Source organism: Trichomonas vaginalis, chromosome III, assembly GCF_026262505.1.
Source record: "Trichomonas vaginalis G3 chromosome III, whole genome shotgun sequence".
In the NCBI taxonomy this organism is placed as follows: domain Eukaryota; phylum Parabasalia; order Trichomonadida; family Trichomonadidae; genus Trichomonas; species Trichomonas vaginalis.
This window is the reverse complement of record NC_067205.1, coordinates 19120125-19134287: the sequence shown is the minus strand read 5'-3', so window position 1 is coordinate 19134287 and position 14163 is coordinate 19120125. Positions and strand designations below refer to the sequence as shown.

Genomic DNA, 14163 nt, shown 5'->3' with positions numbered 1-14163 from the left:
GTCCACTTTTTGTGAGCGGGGATTTGACTCCGTCAAATCCCCTTTTTCGTTTACGAGAAAGCCAAATTCTCTCAAAAAGTTAAGTAGGACCAATTTTTTATAAAAAAAATCCAATTTCATTATGAATGTTAATTAATTTATATAATTATTGAATAAAAAATTTTCTTTGAGATTATGAAAAGTTCTTTGAAAAGTTATTTTTTCTCATTTTTAAATATTGTATTAGCCTATTTATTTATAATCCAAATTAAATAACTTTAAATTCAATATTTAAAGAATAATTTTGAAGGAATTGAGTTACTTCCCCCGACGATAAAATTGAGAGGTTTACATTTTGACCGAACTTAGCATGCAACAAAATAACCCCGTACTGAAAAAATACCTCCATACTTGGTATCATAACTTTGGTGGTTGTAATGCGGAAGTACAATATTTCATGGACTTTTTGCATTGTTACAAGTTAAACTTGTATATGTAGAGTCCTCTGGAGTTCTTTTAATTTCAATTGAAGGTAGGAAAATTTAATTTTGATAATTTTTGATTAAAACTATAAATAACAATGGATATTTATCAAACACAACAAATAAAACAAAAATAAATCATATTTGGAATGCTGTTATTGGTCCTTCCTCTGGCTGCATCAAAGATGAAAAACTTTGATTGTTAGAGTTAATTGAAGTCTTCATTCTGCACAGTTGTTCTCTTGCAGCAACGAAATACTGGGTTTCGTTCATTTTCTTCAAGAAAGGAAGATCTTCTTTGTCAAATACGGAATAAAACAGATCTGGAAGATACATCGTGCCCTCTGTATTCTTCTCATTAACCTTGGTGATCAATGCAGAGATAACTTGCTTCACAATCGTATCTATGATGAATTCCGAAATAATTCTAAGAATATTTTGAGCAATTCCAACATTCATTTGGCCAGCTTCATATATTGGGGCAAGCATATTCCGAAGGAACTTATGCTTTGGTAATTTAAGCATTGGTTCGTTCGGATACGAAATATGTTTTTTATCAATATCTATAATGACGTAATGCGATGGAATTAGTTTCCTAAATTTGCTATATATGCCGAGAATGGTAGGAACAGGTGAATCCAAGAGAGCTAAAAGATCTTTTGGAAGAATTGAAATAACAGGAGATGTCCAGAAGAAAGGAAGTATTAATTGAGGTAGTACTGTCGTAATTTTGCTGATTGCTTCGATATTTGTGCCAACAACTGCGAAATAATTCTCTAATAACAAAAATGAAAGTAAAGTAATTAAATCATCAAGAGAAATCCAGTCTAAAAGAGTACTTATTCCCCAACAAGCAAACTGTATGTCAATATCTTCTCTCTTTGGCATTCTCCAAAAAATAGGACGAGATCCGCTCATACATAAGCAAATTGTCTCTCCATACATTGGGAGAGAGGCCTGATAAAATGTTTCGAGGCATTCTTTTCGAAATTCAATAGTAGATTCTGGCCAAAAAACGATATCTGCTCCTTTTCCGCTTTTTCTGTAATATGATAGATGTGCTGCGCTGTTTAAGTTGTAAGATGAAATTCTGTATTTTGTTTCTATATCTAAAAGTAAATTAAGTATATGAAATAATAAAGAATGAAAAGGATGATAAGAAACTATACAAAACGCAAACATACATGATGGCATAACCTTTATCGATCTGTAAAAGTGCGCATCGTCTAGTAAATTTTCATTATTTACTGCCGGACGAGAAAAAGCTGATCCTCTGAAGCGAATACAGTATATATATGTTGTACGACCTGCTTCACCTCGAGTGATTACTATTTGCTCACGTTCGGGGTAATCACTTGAAAGTTCGATATCTGCTAAATGATCTGTAGAAATATCAATATTTCTGAAATTTTCACCGTCAACGAATAGAAATTTTGCTAAAGCATTGTGTTCAGTTTGAGAATCTTCCGGGAAATGATACAATACCTTAGGATGTGGATTTACAGCCAAATCTTCAGGGCCTAAAATCATAAATTCCTCAAATAAAGGTGCGTAAGCATGCCAACTTTCCCACTTGTCACCATCTTCTGCTGTAAAATTGAGAAGTTGGTTAGAAATTGACCCTTTTAACATTTTGTTGTCAAATCTGCTAAAAAATTTTTTGCATTGAATTGCATAAACTAATCACAGAAAAATTTCAAGTTATGTATCTTTGATTGTATATTAGGATTTTTTATTTTCAAATTCTGTCCCAAAAAAATTTCAATTGATGTTATCCCCAAGTTAACAATGCAAAAATAAAATATCTTCAACGGACATATTAGATATCACATTAGAAAATTGTAATTTATCCAAATTAAACCTAAAGGTTTACCATTGTTTCTTGTTCACAATAGTTCCTTCTTTTACCTCAAAATCCTATTCGTTTTTAATACTATTGCTTATTCTCAGGGTTTCGTTTTGCTAAAATTGTCACTTTTATAGCATATTTGTTTTTGGATGTTTTGCGAAACCAAAAAAAAAACTATGATATACAATGTGTGTGTAAAGAAAATACTTTATTTACTAGTTAAAAAATCATTTGGTATTGATCAAGTTATTTTTTCTGGATAAGATATTATATGGATAATTGGATAGAAAATACAATTATATAATCTTGTACCTGGTTTAATTAAGCTAATTGTCATCAGAAACTTGTAATTTTTATGAATTTCAGATTTTCTTTTCATTACTGCTTTTCTTAATAGGTCAAGTTCTTATTTACGTTATAAAGTATGATATTTACAAATATCAAGTTATCATGTTTTTTGAGAAATTATGAGAAACAAACAAAAATGAAATTGTCACTTTTATAGCAATGAATAGTGATGTGGGTATAGAAAATGTAAGAGATATGAATGCAAAGCAATCAGTATTTAGGATATTGACCATAGATTTCGAAAAAAAATGCTGCATATTGAGCGAAAACTATGATTATATTATAAGGCTGTCATTTAAAGCATAATGAAACTATTCCCTTTTCATTTTAATCGAATAAGATACCTCTACGTTCCCAACTCTGGAAAACGGTTTTTCACCCTTATGATCAGTTCAGACACTTTGGGAGTCTCCCAAACTTTGATATTTTGCATTATGATAGAGAAACGTGTCTAGTTTAACGCACAGTTGTTTTAAAAGGCAAATGATGATATCACATGAAATTATCAAATTATCAAATTTTGAAGTACCAGTCCAAAGGGTTAATTAGATCCTACACAGATGTGCGATAGTGAAACATATGTGTTCTTGATTTGAGAAGTCCTACTGATAGAGGTATGAATCTCACAGCTTTGTGTAGTGTGTCTGACACTTGTATAGAGTGGAATATGCGCCGACATATATTATATAATAACATGTAGTTGATAATTATGAAAAATAGAATTTGATGCGAATGATATTGAAAGTTGTTTTGTAATTTGATATTTTTCTTATATGTGTTAATATAGTAAATGGCTTGTTTGTTGTGATCGTACTGTGAAAAGAAAGGTATTTTAAATTAAAAAATTGAGATTTTGAGATATCTCTAGAATTAAAATTTATTATGTATTTGACTTTATATAACTATGTGTAAAGGATCTCGATGTCTATATGCTTTAAATTAAATAAAATGAGATAAAAAATTAAAATGGACAAGAGATATATGGAAATGTAATTTGTATTGTGTTGGTTGTTGGCAAAATGATTTTTAATACAGATTTAAGGATTTGGAATGGATTTGAAATTAAATGATTTTAATTCAAGGAGTAATAAGATTTTGAACTGGTTTTTATTTTGTGAATGTAAACTCCTTCCATAGGATATGTATTAGAAAGATCAATGTCAAACTTTTTGAAAGAATTGTTTTTTTGTTGAGTGATTTTCTCATATTTAATAATATATTTAAGTTGGTGTATCTTAAGCCCTTCCAAAAATATGTATTAGAAAGATAAATTTTAAACTTTTTGAAAGAATTGTTTTTTTGTTGAGTGATTTTCTCATATTTAATAATATATTTAAGTTGGCGTATCTTACGCCCTTCCAAAAATATGTATTAGAAAGATGACTTATAATTTCATAAATTATTTTGTCCGACGGTTTGAGCGGTTATCAGAATGGTTGCTTACACAATGCGTCAGCAAAATGTCGGTTGGGTGCCCTTCTTGGCCTCCTGAGTACTCACCAAGATACCCCAGCTCCCGCAAAACACCTCCCTTAGGTGCGCATTACCTGACGGCATTATTTTGCAATTATTTCAAATTTTTTAGATGTCTTTTGTTAAAGTTTGTTAACTAAAGACTTGAAAACAGCTTACCGCTTCAAGCTGCTCTCTTCCCGGTTCCTCTGCCGCAATCTTCTGTTTGATTGTGCGCAAAGCTCTCCTCCTTGTGAACTTTGCCTGACAGATACACCTGGAGACAGCATTCGGACATCTTACCGCTTCAAGCTGCTCTCTTCCCGGTTCCTCTGCCGCAATCTTATGTCTGATTGTGCGCAAAGCTCTCCTCCTTGTGAACCATGGCTGATAGAAAGAACTGAAAGACAGGATAGGAGGAACATGCCGGTTCAAGTTAACTTGCAATATGCTTCTGATTAGTGATTTTAGATGAAAGATTAGCGAAATCGCATTTAATTTGGATAGAAGGATTCAATTTTATGAAGCAGGCTCGTAGAAAATATGAATAGCACAATCTTCTGCAATCAGAATGTGGTTGCAAAACTTTGACCGACAAGAGTGCACAATACACTCTTGTCGGTCTGCATGTCTCATTCGGGAGACATTGTCACTGCATGTCTCCCAGAATGAGACAATCTTCCGCATTCATAACTTGAATGCGGAAGTTTGACCGACAAGAGTGCACAATACACTCTTGTCGATCTAAATGTATCTTACAATCAAAGACACTTTCATACAATCTTTTCGAAGTTAAAAAAAAAATTTAATTATTTCTTTCTTTTGTTTATTAAATCGCCTTACTCACGTACTAATCTCTTTTAGAGACTCTATCGAGCTATCCCCACATATAAACCTGTGACAATAATACATATTTACTCTCTTCATATTCTGATCTCATGACACATTATCGCAAAAACTATAATTATACAACACATCTCATAAAGTCTCATTTTAGCCCTATCTAAGCGTTCAAAACATATTTTCCACACGTAATCTGATTCTTCTGGCTCCGCTGATTCGATTTCTGCTGTCAGATCGTGAAAATATGCATCACATATAGAGATAAATGCAATTGCACAACTTAATATTTTCCTTAAAATTTCTCTTTCAGGTTCATACCTAAATAAGCTCTTTTTTTGAAAATTCAATTTTTTTCCAAAAATGTATGAATTCAAAAGTTCAGATTATATCTAGTCATTTTCCAACATTAATTTTGTGTTTTAGTTTTGAGATATTCATTTTATTATACGTATTATTCAGAAAATTAAAAGAATTTGTGAGGAAACGGAGGAGATAATAAATATGTAAAGATGGATGAATAGACAATTTGAAAAAAAAAGCAATAATTTTGAGTTGTGTTTATCTCTTTATGTGATGCATATTTTCACGATCTGACAGCAGAAATCGAATCAGCGGAGCCAGAAGAATCAGATTACGTGTGGAAAATATGTTTTGAACGCTTAGATAGGGCTAAAATGAGACTTTATGAGATGTGTTGTATAATTATAGTTTTTGCGATAATGTATCATGAGATCAGAATATGAAGAGAGTAAATATGTATTATTGTCACAGGTTTATATGTGGGGATAGCTCGATAGAGTCTCTAAAAGAGATTAGTACGTGAGTAAGGCGATTTAATAAACAAATGAAAGAAATAATTAAATTTTTTTTTAACTTCGAAAAGATTGTATGAAAGTGTCTTTGATTGTAAGATACATTTAGATCGACAAGAGTGTATTGTGCACTCTTGTCGGTCAAACTTCCGCGTTCAAGTTATGAATGCGGAAGATTGTCTCATTCTGGAAGACATGCAGTGACAATGTCTCCCGGAATGAGACATGCAGACCGACAAGAGTGCACAATACACTCTTGTCGGTCAAACTTGCATCAATTATGAATTGCGGAAGATTGTCTCATTCTGGGAGACATGCAGTGACAATGTCTCCCGGAATGAGACATGCAGACCGACAAGAGTGCACAATACACTCTTGTCGGTCAAACTTCCTAATACAAAATTTGATTCCCTTATTATCTTCTTAACAAAACTTAAGATTTCAATAATACATCATGAAAACATTCATTTACTACATTCACACTGTTATTCCTTTCTATAAATTAACTCATTTAATAGAATCTTGTTTTTATATCTTATTATTTTCTCATAATACTTCTAATTCCTCTATTTCCTCTTCCACATAAAATTTAATTTTGTAATGCTATCATATACACTTAATGTTTTCAAATTTTCAGATTTAAATTTAATCTTTATTTTCATCATCATTTATAATCTTGTTCCTATATAAAGTTATAATAAATTATCGTCAGATTCTAATATTTATGATTCTTACTACTCAATTCAATATAATTATGTTAGTCACTCATATTCAGGAGAATAATTTAAAAATCTATAGCTCATATTTTGATAGTTATATATTTAGATGATATATATTGCAATTCCGGTTTCAACACGATCAAATGCCAAACCAAGACAAAATATATATGAATTTTCAAAATATCGATTTACATTAGAATCTATATCTAATTTTATCAATACACAAGTAGGGAATGTTCAATACATCTTTGAGCAACGTGAATAGCACAATTTTATAGGATTATTTGTTGATTATATAAAATATAAGCCAAATCGAATCTGCTGTATAGTACTTTAGTTTATCATTGAATGTTAAATGTGTTCAGATAAATATTTGAGTCAGATATCGCATTTTCTAATTTCAAAATTTATCTCATGAAGTTAGAATTTATTTGATCATACAACATCATGTTAGTCAAACTAGAGTTCAATGGCGATTCTAAAATGGAACAAATGCTTGTTTTATCAAAATGTTAAAATATTAATCTAAAAAACTTAATATCTAACCAAACCATTCTAGAATTATTATATACAGGTATAGGCAATCTAAATGCACACGGAATTCGGAAAATTAAAAAGAATATTTATGAGATTATTAAATCTTATGTAATTCAATGAAAAGTAGATAATATGAATATCTATAGGCTATATATCAACATATGAGTTTTTGGTTTGACCAATACTATACTAATGTGATCAAATTAATCTGATTTCTTAGATTTTCATTTGAAGCATTTGCAGTAGTAGGGGTACCTTTATATATTAACATATTAAAAAATTGCGCTCCGATTCGCAGTTTCTTCATGATTTTGAGATTGCATTAGATTTCGCGATGCAGAAAAAAATCACTTTAGATTCCCGTCAAACTCTAAGTATAAGCATGTCTCTATATGTAGAAACTGTCTGCGCTATTTATTTCCCGGCTCAAAAAACCACGGTGTCTGTGTGAGGAAAATACCCATTTTAGGACCCTGGGTAGGGGGTCATGAAAATTTTCCAAGAGTTGGAAATATATGGTATTATATAGGACCACAAAGTAAGTCTAGGAGTCATATTTATTGTAAAAATAATAACAATGAATTATTACTATCAGAAGATTTAAAGGAATCAGAGATTTATTCATGTAGTCATACAAACTATATTAACATTTTATTAATTGACGGAAGGATCGAACTTTCTGATTTTAAATTTGATGATCCAAAGATATCAAATGAAGGCTATCCTCAGTATGATAATGGAAATTTGAAGCCATTATGGTTACCAAAAACACAAACATCGAATGAAACTTCAGGTACTGATAATCAGAAGAATAGTTCTAGTAATAAAGCTCCAGCTGGTGCAATTTCTGGAATCGTTATTGGTATTATTATTGAAATTGCAATATTTATTATTGCATTTATTGTTATCCGAAAATACAAATCATCAACAACAAATACTGATGTAGGTGAAGAAGTTTAAATTTTCTTATTGAATAAAAATTTACATTTGATTTTTCTATATGAACTTCTATAAAAAATATATTGTCTTACAGAAATCTCCAAATTTAAACCATTTCATATAGTTTGATTGTGCAAAACCTATATTCTTAATATAAAATCACTCCCATTTCACTTTATCAAGAATATTCTATTCAAAAGTTATTGCTCATATTGTAATTCAACTCCGCTGTTTTGCTGATAATATAGAATGATTCAAACATTCAAAATTAGTACTTGAAATTAATTTTAATTTTGAATTATAGGAAGGAAGTTCAATATGGTGTCACCCCCTTTCATTTTTAAAATTTAATTCGGGAGTCTTTTTGGCTCTAAACCAAGTTCAAATTAATTGCTTTTAGAAAACATGTTCATTGTGAGGAAGTTACAAATAGTATTTGGCGTCTTTATTATGAAGGAATTGATCCTCCTTCTTCAGTCATTACAGGTGAAGTTCAACAAGTCACTGCAACAGAAGACAAATGCTTTGCATACATCTGTAAATTTATCAACTTACAAGATAGAGCAGTTAAATTCAAAAATACAAATGATTACTCGATTTTACTTTGCGAAAACGTTTTTTCAAAAGGTCCAGGTACAGTATATATTGAAAATTCTAATAATACTGCCATTATTATTGATAAATTCTGTTCATTTGAAAGTAAATCTACTGTATATGGCCAATTTCTTCATTTCAAAGGAAAAATCAACAGTACAATCCTCCAAGGATCAATTTGTAATGGAGGATATAGTTCAGTATATTGTATGATTTGCCAGCAATATGGTTTTGGATCTCTTTCAAAAACAAACATTTCTAACTGTATTTCAGATCGATGTCCAGGTTTTGGTTATCAATATGTTAAATCAACAGTAAATGTTTCATTTTGTAATTTTGAGAATTTAAAAGCAACTGACGGATTGATTACTCATTTTTATCATTGTCCAGGAAGAATTGACCGATGTAATTATATAAATAATTCTCAAAAGTCAGAATATTATGGAATTGTTTCGACAACTGATAGACTTGATATTTTCGATTCATCTTTCCAAAACAATCCTCAGATTAACAAAGGAAAATTATTTAAAGCAGGTTGGGATGGGCAGATTTATATCCATCGATGTAGTATTGATTCTTATTCATCTATTGGACATGTTGATACATCAGAAAAAGGAGAAGTTTCATTTAAGAATATATTAAAATTCATTGATTTAAGTCCATGTGAAGGAAATCTTGAAATAATATTATTTGTACCAAAGAAAGAAAATAAAATTTGTTCTTCTTTTAAACTTATAAATTTTCTTTTTGGTAAATATCATATTTCTATTTTGTTTATTACTAAACGATAAAAATTAATAATTTTTCATATCTTCTGCATTTTTAAACAAATAACGAGAAAAATATAGAAATAATAATGATATCAATCGATCATAGTCAATGGTAACTTCATGTATAATGTTGTAAACCAAATAGAAATATTGTAAAAATTATTAAATTCTGTTTATAGTAGTCTTGGGAATTAATTCTAAATTAAAGGGATGATTTTGAAAGTCTGGCGTAGTTTGTATTTTAGAGATAAATCCAAAAATATCAATTCTTTCATAGGAGAAAAATATCTTCGGGTGTTAAGTTGTAAACTAATGCAGTGATCTTTTAACACATTATAATAAACTTTAAAATATTAAAAAAAATATTATGTTTTTAATCATACTCATTTTCATATGCACAAAATGATGACATTGGATCAACAATACCTTCATAAACTGTTTGATCGTCAATCATATCAACTTCGAAGTCTTTGCAGAACTTGTTGATCATTTCTGTGCAATCATCCAGATCGGATTTGATTTTATCGATTTCGTCACCGGATTCAAATTCAATCAAAAGTTCGTTCACTGCTCTTCGATGTTGTTTAAGTGCTTTAACAAGACATTCTGAGAACTTAGAAACGTTTTCTTCAAGAAGTTCTGGATACTTTTGTTTGATAAAACTCAAACAGTCACGTGCACAGTTAGGATGTTGCAATGTTGTATAAAGCATTTCTTTGTATCGACAAAGATCTTTTCCGAAAATAACCATTGGTGAATCCTTGAATGCACCAATGGGCATAGAAAGATATGGATCGAAGTCTTTCACAAGTTGATCAAGAGATGTGAATGCTCGGTTCAATGTATTAACACATAATTCTTTAACACGAACTTCCTGGATCTCGATCTTCTTGATAGAAACACCTTGATGATAAAATGGTAATTTTTCTGATGTTTCGATGTAAAGAGTTTTAATAGGATTCTTCAGTTCTTCAGATGATTTCTGTGATTGTTTATTGATAGAAACAACGGATCGGAACTTATCCCATGAATGAGGAGCTTCATCACCTTCGATTTTATCATCCGATGGCTCTAATTGGATCAAACAAATACCATCACCTTTGCATTCCTCATGATGATCGCAATAATCTGTTGGACAAACAATTCCTTCGCGATTCTTCAGTTGTTGAACAAAATGGATTGTTTCCGTCTTCTTGCAGCAGTATATTCGTTGATCTTTCTTGCCGCCTTGTCTTTTTCTACCATGAAGAATGACAATGGAACACTGACACCAACTGTGTTTCCTGTAGAAATACTAGACAAATAATTGGACAATTTAGAACAGATTTCTTTAGACCGGCCGTAATCGCGGTTCTGATAAAGAACACGTAATGCCATTGATGACAAACCGCGCAATGTATAATATAACTGTGCTTCTTCGCATAACCAAACAGATGAATTCAAATATTCAATCAAAAGATTTTCATTAAAATCAGACAACAAAATTTCGGCATCGGCATTCCTGCATCAACTTTAACTTTAGTTTCGACTTGAACTGAAGGAATGAAGAAGAATTCTTGATATGTTCTAGATCGGCCGTAATCATAGACATTGTTTGCCGTTCTGATTGGTTGTGTCGTTGATAAATGGAAACCGGGTGGTTTAGGCAATCGTTCGTTCTTCTTTTTATTTTCGAGTTTTTCATGTTTAGAACGATGTTCAACAACCGTAGCAATTAAACATGTACAATGTAATTGTGAAACAAACGCTGAGATATAATCACCGGATTCGATATTGATACGAACTAATTCACTCAACCACTTTAAGCGCATGTTTGGAAAGTCCATGTTTTCATCAGCCAATGACATTAATTGTTGACAACGAATGGACAATGCTTGTTTTGATGATTTCTGTTTTTCAACAATATCTGCAATGGATAAAGCAGAATCCATTCGATCACTAACTTTCTTTTTAAGTGATTTATTGTCTGGTGTAAGTTCTTTAATTATCAAAATATATTCTTTAAACATAGGAATCATTGAAACTTTGTTTTCTAAAAGAATTGTTGCGTATTCATCAATGAATGAAAGTGTGGAAACATTAACTTGTTCATATCGATTGTAATCTTGTTTGAAACTGTTAATAATCAATGCGGTACTCAATGCACGTGATTTTGCTTGTTTGTACATAATTAATTTAGTAGACATGATGATGAAATTACGTTCTAATGGATATGATTCGAATAATGAATCACAAAGTAAATACAAATACTTGTAGTTATCTGTTGGTTGGTATCGACACAACAAAACTTCAATTAACTGGATGACTTCGTTCATGCAAACACCTAATTCTGATTTGACGTCAAACAAAAATTTGATGTAAATATGTGTCAGCAAATCAAGAAGATTCAAGTTAATTTGTGGACATTCATATGTTGGTTTGATGACATCCAATGTGTCAATGATGATTTTTCCGGTCAATTTAAGGAATGAAATGAAATGACACTTGAATGAGATAGATAATGAATGGAAGAATGATAATAACTGCTTCTGTTCACTGTTCTTGATTAAGAATAAAACAAATGGAATCAATGCAATTTGCATTCGTTTGTTAGACATAAATAATGGGGATTCAAAATGATTAGAACATAAATCAATAAGAGGGAATAAAGCAAATGCGATTCGTTGTCGAATACTATAACAAATCTCATCTAAGTTAGATAACAATCGAGCTAAAAAGCCTGCACAAAGTGCAAATGTGTCGGGATCACGACCGCCAAAACATTGTTGTGTCGACAACAAAAATTGTGATGTAAGTTTAGAATAAGGTGAATACATAGCGTTCGTTGATAATGGTTTCATGTTGTTAGTCATGTTGATCAAGAAGTGCTTAGAAAGAGATAATGGAGATAAGAAAATCCATTGAACTCGTGTAGCAGACATTGGATGTGCAATTATGGGTCTGACCTTAGATATAGTTCGAAGGAATGTGTAAACGAATCGTACGATTTCTTCATTTCCAAGATCTGAAAGATTATGGAAGAAGAAGAGTCCCAATGACTCTGTAATGGAATTGCAATCAATATCCTTAGTCAATAAGAAGCAAATCAAGTCAAGAAGTGAGTTGTTAATTGTAATTAAGTCTTGAGCTGTTGATTGAAGTTTGCCATCGGAGAAAACAATCTGCATAATGTCAAGAATAAGTGGTAAAGATGTTGAAAAGTCTGGAATGATTGTTGTTTCGATCTTTCCTTCAATGATTTCATGACAAAATATAGGGTGTCCAAAGGTGTGTTTAGCACAAACCTGAATACTGCGAATAGAAATAAACAAGTTACATATATATAAAGTTTATTTAAATATAATCACCATTGGATTCAATCACGCGTTCGCAGCGATCGATCCAGGCTTCAAAGACACGCTTTAAATCATCATGAGAAAATTGCTCAAATTGCTCTCTTACAAAATTTTCAAGATCATCTGGACTCGCGAATTCGCGTCCTTCAGCTCTCTTTTTTAGCGTGCCGAATAAATAAAAGTCAGAGGGTGCAATATCAGGTGAATAAATTGGGTTTGGAACAACTTTGACATTGTTTTCCACCAAGTAATTCATTACCTTATGACTTTTGTGAACTCTTGAATTATCAAAATGAATTGCAAACTTTTGTTTTTGTTGTTTGGATTTCTCAAACTCATCAGAATTGATAATTTGAGTAAGAACATTGTCAATTAGATACTGAGCATTCATCGTATTAGGTTTTTGAAGAATATCAATTGCGATGATGCCATTCACGCCCCAAAAAACCGACAACATCATCATTGGTGTGTCAATTTTTTTCTTCGGGAATGTTTGCGGATTTTCATCCTTCGGGATCCACATGATTTTGGCTTCTGTTGCATATTGAAACCAAGACTCGTCCCCTGTTACTAAAAAGCGAAACTTCTTGGATTGATACGCACCCAATATAGAGAGGAGCTCTTTCGAAGATTGGACTCTAGATTTTTTTTGAACTGAATTAAGGTTGTGCGGAACCCAACGTGTATACGCTAGTTTGTAGTTCAAATAATTGTGCAGATAATAACTGACTGTTGTACGTGGTATCTTTGTCATCTCCTCTATCCTTCTGAGTGATGCTCTTGGGTCTTCATCTAGCGCTTGAAGAATTGCTTTGATTTTTCTTTGATCCGGCGATTTTTTGTCAATTTTTATGATGGGCGCCTTTTTGTTCATGAAGTGATACATCCTAACATGATACATTACAGTGGAATAGCTAGGAGCATCCATACCGAAGCATTTTACCAATATCTCGTAGATTTTTTTACAGTCTTTGCATTTTTTTGCAAGAGCGAGGATGTTTTCTTTATGATTCATTAAAAAAATGAAAAAATCCCGCCAAAATTTCCCGCGAAACCGCCTCCTGTCTCAAAATTCATTTTATATCCCGGCATGGCGCCAAAATACAACATACTCATATACATATATTCATATTTTTATTATATATTTATAATCAGCATATATCTCCTTTAATAGTCTCATATAGCGCGCTGTGCTAAACGCACCTTTGGACACCCTATACTTTAATCGCTTCTGGATAGAATGTTGGGAAGTCATCACCAATTGTTTGTGGATCGAAATGATTGAACAACCACTTTCGAAGTGATGTTCTACCGCCATCGCCAAATGTGATCAATAATTTAACCAATGTTGGGAGAACTTTAGAATCGCGCTTCTTAATAAGTCGGCAGAAAAGAGGGATGATGTAAAGATCAGCATATGACTCGTCAACTCCAGACAAACTTGGAATATCGAAATTATCAGTCAATGCGGTAGCCATGTTTTGAGGAGGGAAGTAGAATGGAG

General features: G+C 31.7%; 2 protein-coding genes and 1 pseudogene across 3 annotated transcripts, besides 2 other annotated features; 1 reads left to right on the top strand and 2 right to left on the bottom strand.

Annotated features, from left to right (window-relative positions):
* Window positions 1-58: part of a mobile genetic element that runs on past the window's edge.
* Window positions 59-299: 241 nt separating this feature from the next.
* TVAGG3_0728740 (UDENN domain-containing protein family) lies at window positions 300-2103 on the bottom strand (the record flags this gene model as incomplete). Its single annotated transcript, XM_001309831.1, has 1 exon — window positions 600-2093. The coding sequence occupies one exon, from the start codon at window positions 2091-2093 to the stop codon at window positions 600-602; it is 1494 nt and encodes a 497-aa protein (XP_001309832.1).
* Window positions 2104-7550: 5447 nt separating this feature from the next.
* Window positions 7551-7981, top strand: TVAGG3_0728730 (uncharacterized protein; the record flags this gene model as incomplete). The annotated part of the gene is made up of 1 exon (XM_001294328.2): window positions 7553-7981. A coding segment is annotated over one exon (429 nt), but the record flags the coding sequence as incomplete, so codon positions are not given.
* A 4596-nt stretch (window positions 7982-12577) lies between these two features.
* Window positions 12578-13876: a mobile genetic element.
* Window positions 12658-13781, bottom strand: TVAGG3_0728720 (annotated as a pseudogene). The gene has a single exon. A coding segment is annotated over exon 1 (1124 nt).
* Window positions 13877-14163: the final 287 nt, after the last annotated feature.